Genomic DNA, 15533 nt, shown 5'->3' on the forward strand with positions numbered 1-15533 from the left:
GGTGCTGGTTCACTTGCCTGGGAACTGCCGAGGTGCCCTTGAGCAAGGCACCGAACCCCCAACTGCTCGGGGTGCGCTGGTTGATGGCAGCATCCTCACTCTGACATCTCTCCCTAAGCATGTTCACTGCATGTGTGTGCATGATTGTATGTATACACCAAAAAAAAAAAAAAATAGCAAGAGTGAAAAAATTTAATGTCCCCCCTGGGGATTAATAAAGTACCTTTCTTTCTTGTAGAATGAAGAAATAAACTGATAAGAAAAAGGAAAAATATGACAAATATAATAAAAAAAAAACCCCAGAAGAAACAAAATTCAACAAATTAGCTGTCCAAAAAGTCCCCTGCAATATCCTTTGTCTTTGAAGAAAATAGTGACTTTACACACACACACTCATGTTTAATCAGACACTGCAGTTCTTCAGCTAAAAGGAAAGAAAAGTTTGGGAGTCCCTGCTGCCTCACCAAACCCCGCCCAGTAACAGGCGTGGTTTGCAGGCATTAAAGCACCCATCTCCCCCTCCCCTCCCTCAGAGTATTCACTTTCTGTCACAGCAGCAGCAGCAGCAGCACCGGCAGTAGCAGCAACACACTCCTCTCCTCTCCTCTCCTCTCGCGCTTCACCTTCACACTCCGGACCGTCTCCATCCCGCAGACATGGACCTGGAGCTGCTGGTGCACGCTGCGCTCTCGCTCCCTACCCTCCGCGTGTTTCAGCTCTAGCTGAGCGCTCGCAGAGGGAAAGGACGGAGACTGTTTTTTTATTTAGCCGCTCGCTGAGACATCACTTTGAAGGAGAGAGGAAGAAGAGAGAGAGAGAAAACACGCACACACACACACACACAGAGAGAGGACCACACAGTCGTGACAGCAGAGGCTGTTTCAGGATATCGAGTTTTTTGTGTGTGCGTCCTCCATCATGGCGAGTGACTCTCCGGCGAGAAGTCTGGACGAGATCGACCTCTCCGCTTTGAGGGTAAGAGGATATTTCAAATGTGTTTCTCTGTACAGCTTCAAATCAGAGAGCGTGCACTCGCTTCTCCTTCCCATGCACCTGACAGCGCTCCATGAATAGCAAACCGGCAGGATACAGGAGCAGAGGAGAGGAGGAGGCTGCCAGAGGCGGATGTGTGGGAGACAATGAGTCAAATTATATGTCAAATGATATATTTAGACATTAACTTGCATGACAGCTGTCCCGTGCATCCAAAGCTTTATCTACATTTGAATGGTTGACTGAGTGTGCGTGTGTGTGTGTGCTGAGCTGAGCTGAGATTCTGCTGACCTGGATACAACGCTTTCTGTATCTTTTTGTCACTGGGGCAGACTGTTATAGGCCTTGAATCACACAGCAGTGGAATTTAACCTAATTCTCATACACACACATTGTCACACTGACACACACACTGCAGATTTTATTGTGTGGTAGAAACAGGAGACAACAGAAACCTTGAGTTCAGGTCTAAATAGTGTTTTCTTGAAGCTGAACTGGTGCCCCCACTCCACTACAGCTGTTTCAGTGCCATTTACTTCTATGTGTGTGTGTGTGTGTGTGTGAGAGAGACATAGTGCAAACCAACCTGTAATCACCTCACCTTCCTATTATCAAAGCAGAAGCTCTGCATGCAGCAAAAGCCACTTTCTTTTGTTCATCCGGTGTGTTGCTGCAAACCACAACACACTCAGACAGACAGACAGACACACACACACACACACACACACACCAATGTGTTAATGCGTGGATACCCATGTTTTCACACCGCTGGGCATGCTGTGTGTGTGATATTCTGTGTGTGTATGTGTGTGTTCATGTCAGTGTGTGTGTGACAGCTAGGGTAATGTCAGCTGCACACAAGTGAGGGATGCTGCACATGAGAGAGAAAAAGAGCTCCAGCTAAAGACCTGTTTGCTTCTCTGAGAAAGGAAACCACATCATACACACATATCACACACACACACATATCACACACACACACACACACACACACACACACACACACACACACACACACACACACACACACACACACACACACACACAATGCAGTTGTTGTCTGCCTGCCTGTATTTACCTGCTTCCTCGTCTGCTTTACCGTGCCCTTTCTTCCGCTCGTCTCTTTGCTTGTCTTTGTGTTTCTGCTCGTTCACCTCACTTGTTCCTCCTTTTTTAAAAATAATTTTTTAACGCCTGTTTGTCCTGCTTCTTGTTTATCTGTCTGACTGAATGCACCTCCCTGTCTCTCTGCCAGCCACTCTGTCTCTGAGCATTATCTCTTTCTACCCACCTCCTCCTCTTTTGCCCTCCCTGCTGCTGCATAATGACCAGTGTTCACACAGGAGGTGAAATAATTTTTGGGCAACAAATGTTGCAACTTTGAAGGATTACACCTTTGTAGTCTGGTTTGTAGGCACAAGAGTGGAAAGGAGGACATAAAAAAAGAAGAGGAAGAGGAGGAGGAGACACTGACAGAGGCAAGATGAAGAGGAATGAGGAAGAGGAGGGGAAGTGTCTGTGCATTGGGAGTCAGGCCATGCATGTCCTGTTCTTTCAGAGGCGTGATGGCAAGCGCATGTCTCTTACTGTGACTCAGAGGCCGCTGCAAGGACAAACGCACACACACACGCTCAGGTTTCCTTTTACATGCATGGTCATGATCCCCTCAATAGTGGTCATTTGACACCACTCGTTTCTATGATTTGGCATGTTTGTACGTGCACACTCATGGATCTCAAAGATCTTTGATGCCCCATTGGCTCGGGCTCTAAACATTTCCTACAGATGACATCTCAAAGATCATGATGGTCATTGGTGTTGTTTCAGTCATAAGACTTTTCAAAGTGGGGTTGTGAGGTACTTATCAGTAGTAAGTGTGCAGTAGAGAACAGTAAACACTGCTCATGTTAGGTGAAGCTGTTGGGTTATGTATGTTATGTAAGTTATGTATCTGTGAAGATAATGTTTACACATAACTGCGTTTTTTTTTTTGCAGCATTTAGCAGAGCAGAGTTGGTAGAAATGGAATGCAATACACGCAGGTGTGTTTAAATGAGTGCATCATAATCTGAATCTGTCCCCTTCCATGGAGGCCACCATCTTGCATCGCTATGTTTTTGCACACATGGACACGTGAAAAGAGTAGGAGCGTGTTTTCTTTGTTTCTTTGTTCCTTGCACAAGTTGGAAAGCAAAGAAGAAGGGAGTGGTTGTGGTGTGCAAAATAATTTGTATTGATGGTAAAACATAACAAATGGAGGATTGTACTTGCATCATGCATCACAGGCGCTTCACCAATGTGAGGGGTGAGCAAAGAAGTGTTGCAGTCTGGAATGTAACCGTTAGATATTGCTATTTATTCCCATTTCTACACACTGCACCTTTAAAAGAATCCCACATTTAGGAGAACATGTCATTGTGATTTTTGTCACCCCTTCTTCTTGATATCAGATAACCTTTTCCATCAGCAGTGTGTCTTACTCTAAGCAAAAGCCCTGTATGCCTCTACTTGCTGTATAAAGTATTGTAAGCTGTTGAAAAGGCAGGCTAACTCACGACTACAAGCTTTGTTAAAACATAGACTTTGTTGAAGCCACGTCGCCCATTGGTTTCTGAAGCCAAGTTTTGAAGCCCAACGTCGGCAGTCACCATATTGAAAATGCTGACTCAACCTAGCTTTTGGATGACCTAACATGAGGCACAGATGTGGAGTCGAGGCGGACTTTTGGCCTCCTCACTAACAGCTGCAGTGTGCCCGCCTGTCAGTCAAGTCAGCTGTGCACTTTTAATATCTTTAGAAACAAATGAAAAAAAAATAAGAAAGTGAAGGATGGGGTGTCGTTGGTCTAATCCAGGGGTGTCCAAACTTTTTTTCAAAGAGGGCCACATTTGATGTTGTCAGAATACCTGAGGGCCATTGGCTCCGACTGAGACTCAGGAATCATAAAAGTTATATAGGAAATATCTATTTATTAACAATTATTTAAAAATGTTTCTCAATAAACAAGTAACTAGGTAGTCCTCCGTTCTCCACAAGCCACGTAAACATTAGCAAACTTTATCTTCTTCTGGAGGAAAATGTTTTTCATTAGGGTCGGGACATGTGGGAAAAAATATTGTATCATTATTTTCCTATGGCAGGATCAGATCTGGATTTCATCACACTTCTTTTTCATGTTGTTTTTAAGACTTTTCTGACCAGCAGACAACATTTTAAGAACTAAATAATTCTTGTCCTGCATTCTGAATTATTTTTATGCACCAAATTTTGCCTTTTCTGCACAATTTCATAATTTTGATCTTGTCTTGTGTCCTCTTTTGTGTCTTCTGAACTTTTAGTGTTCACCATGAACATTTTCACATCATGATAAAAACATTAATTTGAAAAACCTGTAAACTTAAGAGTTCTTGTGTTTCCTTCTAATCATATTCTTGCAGAATATCCAGAGCTTTGATTTTATAAAAGTAGTCCATATGAAGCTTTTTGAGACGTTTCTGGATTGACTTTAGTTTTGTTTGTACGCTTGAAAGAAACTGCAAGTGTACAGATGATTCAGATTGTGATTAATATCTGTGCTATAAATAACACAATTTAAGATGGAAGCTGTGGGCCATAATTAAATGGACCTTGGGCCGCTATTGGCCCCTGGGCCGTGCTTTGGACATGCCTGGCCTAAGCGGTCTAAGCAGACGCCCCATATACAGAGCAGTCCCTCCAGGAAGTTGCGATTTCGCGATCGCAACTATCAACGCAAATTCAACCAATCAGCGCGATTTTTTCGCGGCCTTGCAATTTTATACAATCACCGCAACGTTCCTGCAAATTTGACCAATTACCTCAATCTCAGCCCCTGAACGTCATCGGTTTTGTCATCAATTTCACTTCCTTAAACGTAAGTCCTCACTTGATCGGCACTTTTGAACAGCAAAACATGCACAGAGAACGGGTGAAGAGAGGACAGCAGGCGGGACAAGTGACGATGACAACGTTGTTATTTATAGATTGAGGGGCTCAGTGTTCGCTTGGTCACCTACCTGCAGCAGGTGTGCTTTATGAACAAGCTCTCCCTCCTCCATGCATCTGTCTCATCTTCATTGATGATTTTACCCCCGGTGTGTGTTAGTGTCACAGACACATCCACGGGGCGTCTGTTTACTATTTAAGGTACTACTATTTGAGGTTTGACATTGTTGCCGCCATTACCGTAAAAAGCTCTGCGTCTACAGCTTGATTTATTCTAGTTTGGTGAAACATCAGACACATTTAGTAAGTTTTGATCAACTCCTTGTTGTCAAAGATGCAGATGCATTTCAGAGTGCGTGAACTGCCTGTCAAGTGCCCGTCACTACGAGGTGCATTCAGGGACCGTCGTAAATGTGAAATACAGCCCTTTCATGGCATTTTTCTGTGAATCAAGAGAATCAAAATACAGTCACAGTGGTCACATCAAGAATGCTTTCTAAAAACAACTGTAATTTAGCGTATTTACTTGCCCCTGAGATGTTATTGGGGGAAAAAAGCAAAAAAAAAATCGCAACTTTCACCGCAATTTTTTCAAAAAGCTGCCGCAAAATCAGGCTTTTTGGGCCGCAACAATCACAAAAAAATCCCGCGAAATCCTGGAGGGACTGACAGAGACTAGAGCCCTCATTGCAGAGGTTGTAGGTTCGATTCCAGCCTTGACCATTTGCTGCATGTCCTCCCCCACTCTCTACTCCCCACATTTCCTGTTGCTCTTCAGCTGTTCTATCCAATAAAGGCGAAAAAGGCCCAAAAATATAACTTAAAATAAAGAAAAGGTGAAGAATAAATATCGTTAGTGCCATCATGAGGAGCCATAAAGTTGTCATGAGGTGAGAAAACATTAGAAGGGACATATTTCAGAGCACTTTTAAACTAAAATATTAATATTTAACGCCAGAAATACCATAACTGTATCGCACAAGTCAGAGTGATGGGATATTGCCATATCAATATTTTGTCCTGCCTTCAATCAGAACAGCTAATTGGGTCAGTGGTTATTGAAATGAGGCTTCAAGTAACTATTCAAACTACATCAGATGATGGTCACACTACTTACAAAATGTGTCTTCATGGTATCCTAAAATAACCTTTTAACAACATCTTAAAGAGATTTCCATGTGATGAAATTATGGAAGAACACGGATCATATTTTCTGATGTGTAAACATCAAACAGTTTGAGTAGAGTGGTATCAGTTAGTCCGCTCTCTCCATAAACAAGCATCACAAATTCTGGGGAAATGCATGTTTTTCCTCAACATGTCTAGACAGACCCTTTTACACTCACACTCTGTCTGTCTCCCTCTCTCCCTCCCTCTCTCTCTTCATCTCTTTATCTACACTTCAGCTTGTGTTCTTTTTTTCCTGTCCTCTGCATTTTTATGCCTCATCATCATGCATTAAGACTGATCATGATCACACACGCATACTCCTACACAACCATAGATAAGTGTACAATTACGAGACAAAAACACACTCACACAAGTGATAAGTGTACAGTCAACCACTGGACCGACTAGACAGGAAGTAGGTCAGCTGGCTCGGGCAGGGTGGAGGTGGGGGGGTGAGATTATAACACTGACCCGGGTGGTGGTGATGGGGGATTGTGTTATTGTGTCTTTGTGTGTAAGTGTGTGTGCGTAAGGGGAGTGTGGGGTCAGAGTGCAAGGCTTGCTCTTGCATTGGGCTTCTCTCAGGAACACTGACCCTTACGCACACACAGGAACACACACATACGAAGAGACAGACAGAGCAGAGTGGGAAGTGGAGAGGGAAGAGGGAGAAGTGGCTTTTCGTGCCTGCTGTCTCTGCACTTTTTCCCACCGTTGTCTTTCTCTTTCCTTCTCTTTTCGAAGGCCCGATAAGCTTTCTGCGACCATGATCGGTTGTCGCACATCGACCCCCAGCAGCACCTGTTTGGGCGCCGCCTGTTTAACTCAAGAAAGAAAGGGCCAGAGTCACAGAGATGTCACCGCTTGTTTCCCGTCTACGCTGTGACTCACCGTGATACAAAAAGACAAAAGAGAATGAGACTGAAGTTGTGGTTTTTCACAGACTGTGGTTTTTATTTATATAAGATGAAACTCACACGTGCACACACACGCAGGTCAGAGGCGTCAGAAGCACGAGTTCATCCAGTCAGCTGAGCAGAGCAACAGATGGGAAACCAGCAGGAAGTGTAGCCCCAGCACCACACACACACACACACACACGCAAGCACACACACACACACACACACACACATGAACACACACTGCCAATAGAGAAAATGTGCCATGCAGGGACTCAGGTGTGAGATCTGTGATGAAAGAGAGAGAGAGCGAGGGCAGGTGAGGATGGAGAGGCAGTGGCAGAGAAAGAGAAAGAGACATGAAGAGGTGCAGAGATGGAGCGATGGATTCAGAAAAAGGAAGAGGGTTGAAGGAGCAATGAAAGAGAAAGAAGAAGAAGAAGAAGAAGAAAGGGACATGGAGGCTGAGAGGCTGAGATGTGACCAGTGACTAAAGTAGTCCAGAGCAAAGACCCCACTCCAGACCCCCCTTTCATCCATCCCTGTTGCCCAGTAAGGCCGCATTCCTCGGCCCCTCACCACGGACGCCATAGTAACGGGGCCACAGCAGTGCCCAAGGCTTACACAGAGCTTATTCATGAATAGTCTATATACTGTATGGCAGTCTGTCGCTGAGAAATGCCCCTCTCCCTCCCACCCTCCTTTCCACTCCGCCTGCCTGCTTCTAGTTGACCTATTTTCTCCCCCCCAAGTCACTGATGTAGCTGCATCGAGTCTTTAATTCTCTGTTACACTCATACAAGCACTTAGTTCTAGAAGTTGGCTTTGAATGCATGAGAACATGAGGTTCTTGTTTGTTTGTATCTGCTAGATTAAACTCCCATCATCAGCTGATTTGAGGAGAAAAGCTGAATTACATTTTAGTTCCACTTTTTTTGTGCAAACACTTCAGTTCTGGAGCTCTCTGCGTAGCATTTACATGAATTTCACAGCACTGGCTGAATACATTTCCCAGAGTTTTCCTGCTTCTTCAAATCCATTACCTTTTATGGAGGAAATCTGTGCCTGAGAATTTGACATATTAATCGGCAGTTTATACCAAGTCTGGGAAATTTTTGAAGTTGTTAATTCACAGGTTGGGAACAGGTTATTTTTTTTTTTAAAGGATATGATAAGATAGGATGCAATACAATATGATACACTTGTTATGATACAAAGCAAAACTATGCAATGCGATACAATCAAGCGGCAAACTCCGGTCTCAAACGATGAAGCCAATGCGGAAGTGCTATAAACTGCAATACATTGAAAATCCGCTTGAGGCTGGAAACACCGGAAACCACATAGACATGAATGGGAAAAAGACGATCTTTGCAGCATTAATAAACATGTTTACAGCCTGGTTCAAAAAACGGCTTGGCCCTACAAAGCTAATCTCTCTATCGGCACACTCTGTACGGGGGTGATTTTTTTTCTAACGTGACGGTTCAGAAGATATTAAGATTACGAGTTTTGCCCAAATAAGGACATGACTGACGTGACTCCCGGTCGGGAACACACAGCCATTGGCTAAGAGGCTCACACTACGTCACACTCTGCCTAGTTGAGTTCCGCATTACCAATATGGCTGCTGCCGTCGATTTGCTTCAAAACAGCTCTCAGGAACAGATGGGTGACGTCACGGATACTACGTCCATATTTTATACAGTCTATGGATACGATACAATAACCTATGCTCCAAAAAGATACATATGATACAATAAAATAACATGGTATAGTATGAGATGATGCAATGCTATACAATTCACTCAAATACAATGCATTTGACATAATAAGATGCAATACAATACAATAAGATACAATACAATATGATGCATCTGTTATGACTTAATATAGTACAATATTATGCAATTCAATGTTACATGCAATGTCCTCCAATGTGATACATTTAACGTGACACGATTTGATATGATGCAGTGCAACAGTGAAATACAAAATGATGCAATATGATGTAATATACTACACAAGATACCATATGCTGCGGTCTTATATGATACATTTAATAGAAGATTTGACACGGTACATTACAAAATGATGCAATGATGTAATAAAGTACAGTTTGATGCAATTTAATATAAAAACCGAACATTATGCTCGAATATGATACATGTGATAAGATATGATTTGAGCCGGTGTGATACTATACGATACATTATGATACAATATGAGATGATACATATGATACAATAAGATACAATAGGATAGGATAGGATACATTACCATACGGTACAATATGATACGATACAATATGATACAATACAATATGATACAATACAATATGATACGATATGATACATTACCGTACGATACAATAAGAGACAAAAGGATAGTATAGGATACATAACGATACAATATGATGCGATACAATACAATACGATACGATTAGATACAGTACAATACAACTGCACCTTACAACTGAATACTACAGGATACAATGTATTACAGTAGGATACGATACAATGCAATGCAATAAAATAAAATACAGTGCACTATGTCGTGTTGCATCATACAGTACAATACACTACACTACAAAATATGGCTGCTTCTCAATGGTAACTGGTTGTCTCTCAATTGGAAAGTCGGGGGTTGGATCCCAGGTCCCGCTGACCATGTGCCAAAGTCTCCTTGGGCAAGACACTTAATCCCAAATCTGCCCCTGGTGCTGTGCCATCAGTGTGTGCTTGAGATGAGTTAAAAACTGATTGGAGCTTTACATAGCAGCCTCTGCAATCAGTGTATAGATGTGGTGTGAATGGATGAATGTGACATGTCATATAAAAGTGCCTTGAGTGGTCAGAGGACTAGAGGGAGGACTGGAGCGCTATTTATACACAGTCCATTTACAATATCATACGCATGATCTGATGCTATATAATCTGATACACTATGCTTCAATATCAAACTATAGTTAGCACTGATTAAAGAAAGTGGTTTTGTTTATTTTTCCAGCTTAAGCATCAGATTTGTAGTCTGCAAGAGCCCGGTTTCTGCGTGAGCAGGAAGAGGAAATGAAATATATGGAAAAAGACATCAGTGTCTTTGATTTCCAAATGATGCCTTAGAAGTGTGCAGAGCGTAAACAGCACAGAGATCAGCAAAGACGAAGCCTTAACATAAGAAATAAACAGAAGCTGTGATCTTCTAGATTCAGCTTCATTTATAATGCATCAATTTACAGCCTGCTTTGAAAACTTTACATTAAAGTATGAGTGAGGACGAGACAGTTTTTCGCTCTTTCTGTCCCTACTTTTTCCTCTCTCATTCTGTAAAGCGTAACGTGTACACACACACACACACACACACACACACACACACACACACACACACACACACACACACACACACACACACACACACACACACACACACACACACACACACTGAAGGGCTGAAGGAATCATGTGCATGTAAACAAGTCCATAGTAGGAGCTGAATCCCTCCGTTGTGTCTGATCACATGGTGCAGGGCAGGGAGAAGTCAGGAAAGATGGATTGAAATGACAGAGGCAGGCAGAAATTGAGAAGAAAAGATGAATGATGAGGGGGACGGAGGGATGAAGGGAGAGATGACAGGGAAAGATGCGAGATGACGGAGTTGGCAGAGACGGATGGGATAGCCTGGGAGGCGAGGAGGGGATCGTTTCACGAGCATCGTAGAACAAACTGCAGCGTGTATCATCTACAGCCGGGCTGTAAATCTGTGATTAAGAGTTGACTCCTGTTAATGTAGTGAACATGTCTGGGTGAGACGTACTGGGAATTAGGCTACCACAGCACCTCCTTGTAAAGCAAGCAGTGGTGAGCCCTGTTGTTAAGTGTAAGTGGTTTTATGAGAGGCAGACCTGGCCCCAGCATGGCTCCTATCATCCTCTTAGGGTCTTTAATTCAATCCACCCCACTCCTCTGTAATTCACTTTCAAAAGACACTAACTGCACTCACCTGGCTGCTCTCTGGTGCGCAGGAACATGTACTTTAGAAACACATTAGACCAAGAGAAGACTCATTAAACTGCACCAAGACGATTCATGCAGTGCTAAGCTACCATCACTCTCCCAAAAATACGCCGAATCAACACTTCATAGATTTTTGTGAGTACCCTGGGGCCTCAGTATAGGCTTTAAAGTTACCTATTAACATTTCTAGCAGACACGGAGCAGCATTAGCATTCATTTGGAGTCTTGTTTTTAGCCACCTGAGGAATGTTAGTCCAATATTTATTTACTCTCCCTCTTGCTCTGTTTTGCTGCCCACTGACCGCCTTCATATTTCACAAGCTAGGTACTAACTTTTGCTGTTTGGTGCTGACAGGTAGCAAAGAGTTTTGTTTTGTTTGTGCTGTTGGGAGCCAGGTTAATGAACGCACAGTGACATTTACTATTTACAAAGGATATTTACACCCCTGTTACATTTCGTCCGCAATGTGGAACGCATGGAGGTGTAGTGTTGGGGCAAAGCCGTTGTGCCTCTGATCCGGCCTCAGCCAGAGGTGGAATGGGGTGAAGATGGTGGCGATGTGTAGCGGAACGGAACAGCGCTGAGTGTATATGCATGCCTGAGTGTGTGTACATGTGGTGCACCCGCAGTGTGTTGACAAGTCATGCCTCTCATGCTTCAGCAACGGCATAATGTGATGTGAACTCACACACTGGGACACCAATTTTACACAGTTTCAAGATGCAGCGTGTACAGTGTGTACAAAGATGTAATGATGGCAGTACTCCATTCCAGTGCTGTTGCAGAATCGCAGTGTGTAAGAAGCTAAATAAAAATGTAAAGTTTTGGGCTGTATTAGCAAAACAATGACCTAAAAGGCACTAAAATGCTAAACAGCTATACATTTTTATACATGCTTGTGACATTGCATAAGGTGATCTGAGCTATTGTAACTATAAAACTATTGATTGGTGCAGTTTGATTTCAAGCATTTACACAGAAGCATAGACTACTACACTTTACGTCAAACTCCATCTGTGTCAACGTTAAGTATGTTATGAAATACAATGTATTAAAAACAGGCTTCAGTCTGGTTGTTCAAATCAGAACAGCTTAACTCTTATGTGGAGAATGTTCTCCTAATCAGGTAATTAGCCGTGCTTTTTAGCTGAAGGAATGCTAAATAAACATTACCTGACAGATCTGGGGTTCAATTAAGGGACACATATACATACATAAATACTAGGGATGTACATTTAAAGTAATGTTAAATGTTAACAATCAATTACTGATTAATCATAAATGTTTCCCATGTCAAAAACAATGCCAAATGCATTTTTTCCCCTGAATCAAATTTTTCTTTATGACACAATGTATATAGCTGACAGTATTGAATAACTACAGATCATATTGAGGTGTTCAAAATGTTAAACACGCTGAATATCAACGTGTGGAGCAGGCTTATAATCTCCGGGCATACAGTCATAAAAGTGAAGGCTCAGACTTCAACAAGGGAACTGAACAGAAACATATTCTAGACTCACAGTGTCTAGTTTTCTGTCTACTGGTTCTCATTGAGAACATTAAGCATGTGAACGTGGTCAGGTGTCAGATGGGAGCACAACCGGGTCAGAATCAGTCCGGCAGAGAAAAAAAGCGCTCGTGGAGACCTGTCACTCAGCCTCAGCCCCCAGCTGAGCGTCTCCGCTGTGAGCAACACCTTCAGTCAGCTGATTCACATCCAAACATGCTTTAAACTTAAAACACCTCCCTGATAGCTGAACCAAATATGAGACCACATGATGTTTGTTCCACGCGATATAAACTTGAAACGGAAAAATGTGTTCGAGTAAGTTCTTAACAATCAATTAACCGATACTCGTTAATTGTTGACATCCCTAATAAGTACATATTTTTAAACTAAGAAATAGTTCCATCATAAAAATGTACAAAAGGTAAATGAAAGGCTGAAAAGGAGAACTTTTGGTTGTCATTGAAATCTGTAGGGTTGGCCACATATACAGAGGCTATAACCCTTGTCGCAGAGGTCGCAGCCTCAGCCATTTACTGCATGTCCTCCCCCACTCTCTACTCCCCACATTTCCTGTCTCTCTTCAGCTGTCCTATGCATCAAATGCCCAAAAATATCACTTTAAAAAAAAAGAAATGATGAATAAGATAACAGCTAATTATTGCACATAAAGAGATACCAAGTTGATTGTAGGTGGTATCAGTTTGACGTTGGTGTAAAATCCTTTTTGCACACATAAATAAACAAAATGTTTTGTTCCTGGTTCAGCAGTGAGCTTTTTTTTTTTTTGTTTAGTTGGCGACAACCTCACAGATTAATGTAATATTCACTTACTGCACTGTTGGTGATTTTACCCACAAAACATGTTCCCACTGTCACTTTTTCTGTCCTTGTCTTATATTATGTCCTCCTGATCCACACGTCCGCCTCAATATTGCTGTGACATCTGTAAACTGATAAGAGAAACAATAACTGATGGATATCTCAAGGCCAAGCTTTAGCAGCAAATGTATTTCCTGATCCATCCTGGTGATAAAACCTCTGTTTATGTGCAGGTTACCAGGACTCATGAGTGCCATTTGATTTTCCTTTCATTTGACAGCATTGGTATCGTTCCTGTAATCACATTCGACACAGTTTAAAAGACAATAGATGGATAAATCTCAGATGAGAAGGCTTATTTATGCTTCCTTTACATATGAAAACAGATATGTTTGCTTTAAACGATTTAACAGTCACTACCCACATACTCCCGCGCATCCTCTTCATTGGGATAGCCGTTAAACAGCACCACTCCACTCCTTCTTTGCTGCTGTCCAATAGACATCCAGTTCCTGTCCAATCACCATCCAGCTTTTCTGTTGACGTTGTCTGTCCCTGTGTTAATAGTTCCGAACAACTTTCACAATTCTGCCAGTTTCCAAAGTATCCTCCCTCATTGTGTTTCTGGTTTAGCTTGAACAGTTAGCTGCACTGCTCAACACTGCCCCCGCTAATTCTCGTGGTACCCCAAAGTCCATATCCGTAAGCTTCTAGAAAATGTGGTGGTATAGGGATGAAATAAAAGCAGAGTCTGGGCAGAAGGCTCCGTCTGTACCGTGTATCAGAAGTAGAGCATAGATTAGGCTTTAGACTCACAGACATCCGGATCTGATGTAATATCACAAAGTTTAAATGAGTTAAATGAGAATACAGTCATTCATAAGCCATCATGGTTCTTTTGACTCAGCTAATAAGTCTTTCCTTTTGCTTAAGCCCTTAAGTCTCAATGGATACCTGGAAAAATGTGGCACTTGCAACACCTGTCCCCACAAACCACCTCAACAAACACACACAAACACAAACACACACACAACGTTTTAATCTGGGTTTTTTTATGAAATTAAGTGCTTAAAAGGAATTATTAGCCAGAAACAATAGCCGACCAATGGAGAGGAAGTTGGATATGATTTTCTCAAAGTCTCTACAGAATCTAATGAAGGCTGTGGTCTACGTCATGGTCATGACCTCTCCCAAGTCCTTTGTTTTGGTTTTATGGCTAAGGTAAGAACTTAGCTTTTGGTTAGGTAAGAGTTAAGGTTAGGAATGTAGTGAAGAGGATTAAGGTTAGCTTGAGGAATGAATGAAAGAATGAATGCAGTCAGTAAAAGTCCTCACACAGGTTGTAAAGTGGCTTTCACAAGAACTGAAGTCCTGCACTCTAAAACCCATTATTTCTAATGGCCTGTGCTGCTCATGGACCAACATCCCCCTGTTCAAAGAAAAGAGTGGCTTCATCTCAGTGGCCTTGTGCCCAAAGTTAATCCTACTTCATTTTCCTTTTGCACAAAAACACTCCACATCAAGGAGAAACGCCGAGGGAAAAACAGAAACCAGAGGCAAAAAGATTAAGACCAAAGCAAAAGTTTTATCTCTGGATGCACAAGGATGTCAGACGAAAAGCTCACTTCTTGTAGTATATACTTTTTGAATGTCACGCTGTCAGTGTTTCACTGAATGCTAGCCAGATAACACTTGACGCTTTCCTCCTGACTTGTAGATAAGTGTCGAGTGAGGTGAGGCAAGCTGTGTCCTATCTAACAAGCACTTATGATAAACATATCACCATTTTTGTTGTGTGAATGACTGGCATGTCAAGACAAACTTTATTTTTTATTAGTGTGTTCACAAAAACAGAAGGACATCATGCAGCTTTGTGGGATTAATAGTTGAAAAACTCATGTCTTGACTTCTATGGCGTAGGAATCCAAACTTAAAAATGGTGCAGGATGAGTTAGAAGAGTGTCAACAGTTTGGGGCCCAGGGCATCATAGTCATCTATAACAAGGGATGGGCATTTCAAGTGAAGTTACCATTCTACAACGATGACACCACTAACTATTCTGCAATTATTCGAATAGTCCTCCTGAGCCTTAAAGGTGACATATCATGCAAAATTGACTTTTTAATGGTTCTCTACCTGAAATATGTGTCCCTGGCATGTC

The 15533-nt window shown here is 42.2% G+C and overlaps 1 protein-coding gene across 5 annotated transcripts in view; it reads left to right on the forward strand.

The window, feature by feature from the left end:
• Nucleotides 1-531: 531 nt before the first annotated feature.
• Nucleotides 532-15533, forward strand: part of tnika (TRAF2 and NCK interacting kinase a) — an 89561-nt gene continuing 74559 nt past the window's right edge. For 3 of the 5 annotated variants that reach the window (XM_034674760.1, XM_034674761.1, XM_034674759.1), the window contains exon 1: nt 548-975. In XM_034674760.1, coding sequence (XP_034530651.1) covers nt 919-975 — 57 coding nt within the window. In that variant the 5' untranslated portion in view covers nt 548-918. Of the gene's footprint in view, nt 976-15533 lie in introns of all 5 variants that reach the window. The other 2 variants (XM_034674762.1, XM_034674758.1) reach the window with 2 other exon arrangements.

Source organism: Notolabrus celidotus, chromosome 22 (assembly GCF_009762535.1).
Source record: "Notolabrus celidotus isolate fNotCel1 chromosome 22, fNotCel1.pri, whole genome shotgun sequence".
NCBI lineage: Eukaryota > Metazoa > Chordata > Actinopteri > Labriformes > Labridae > Notolabrus > Notolabrus celidotus.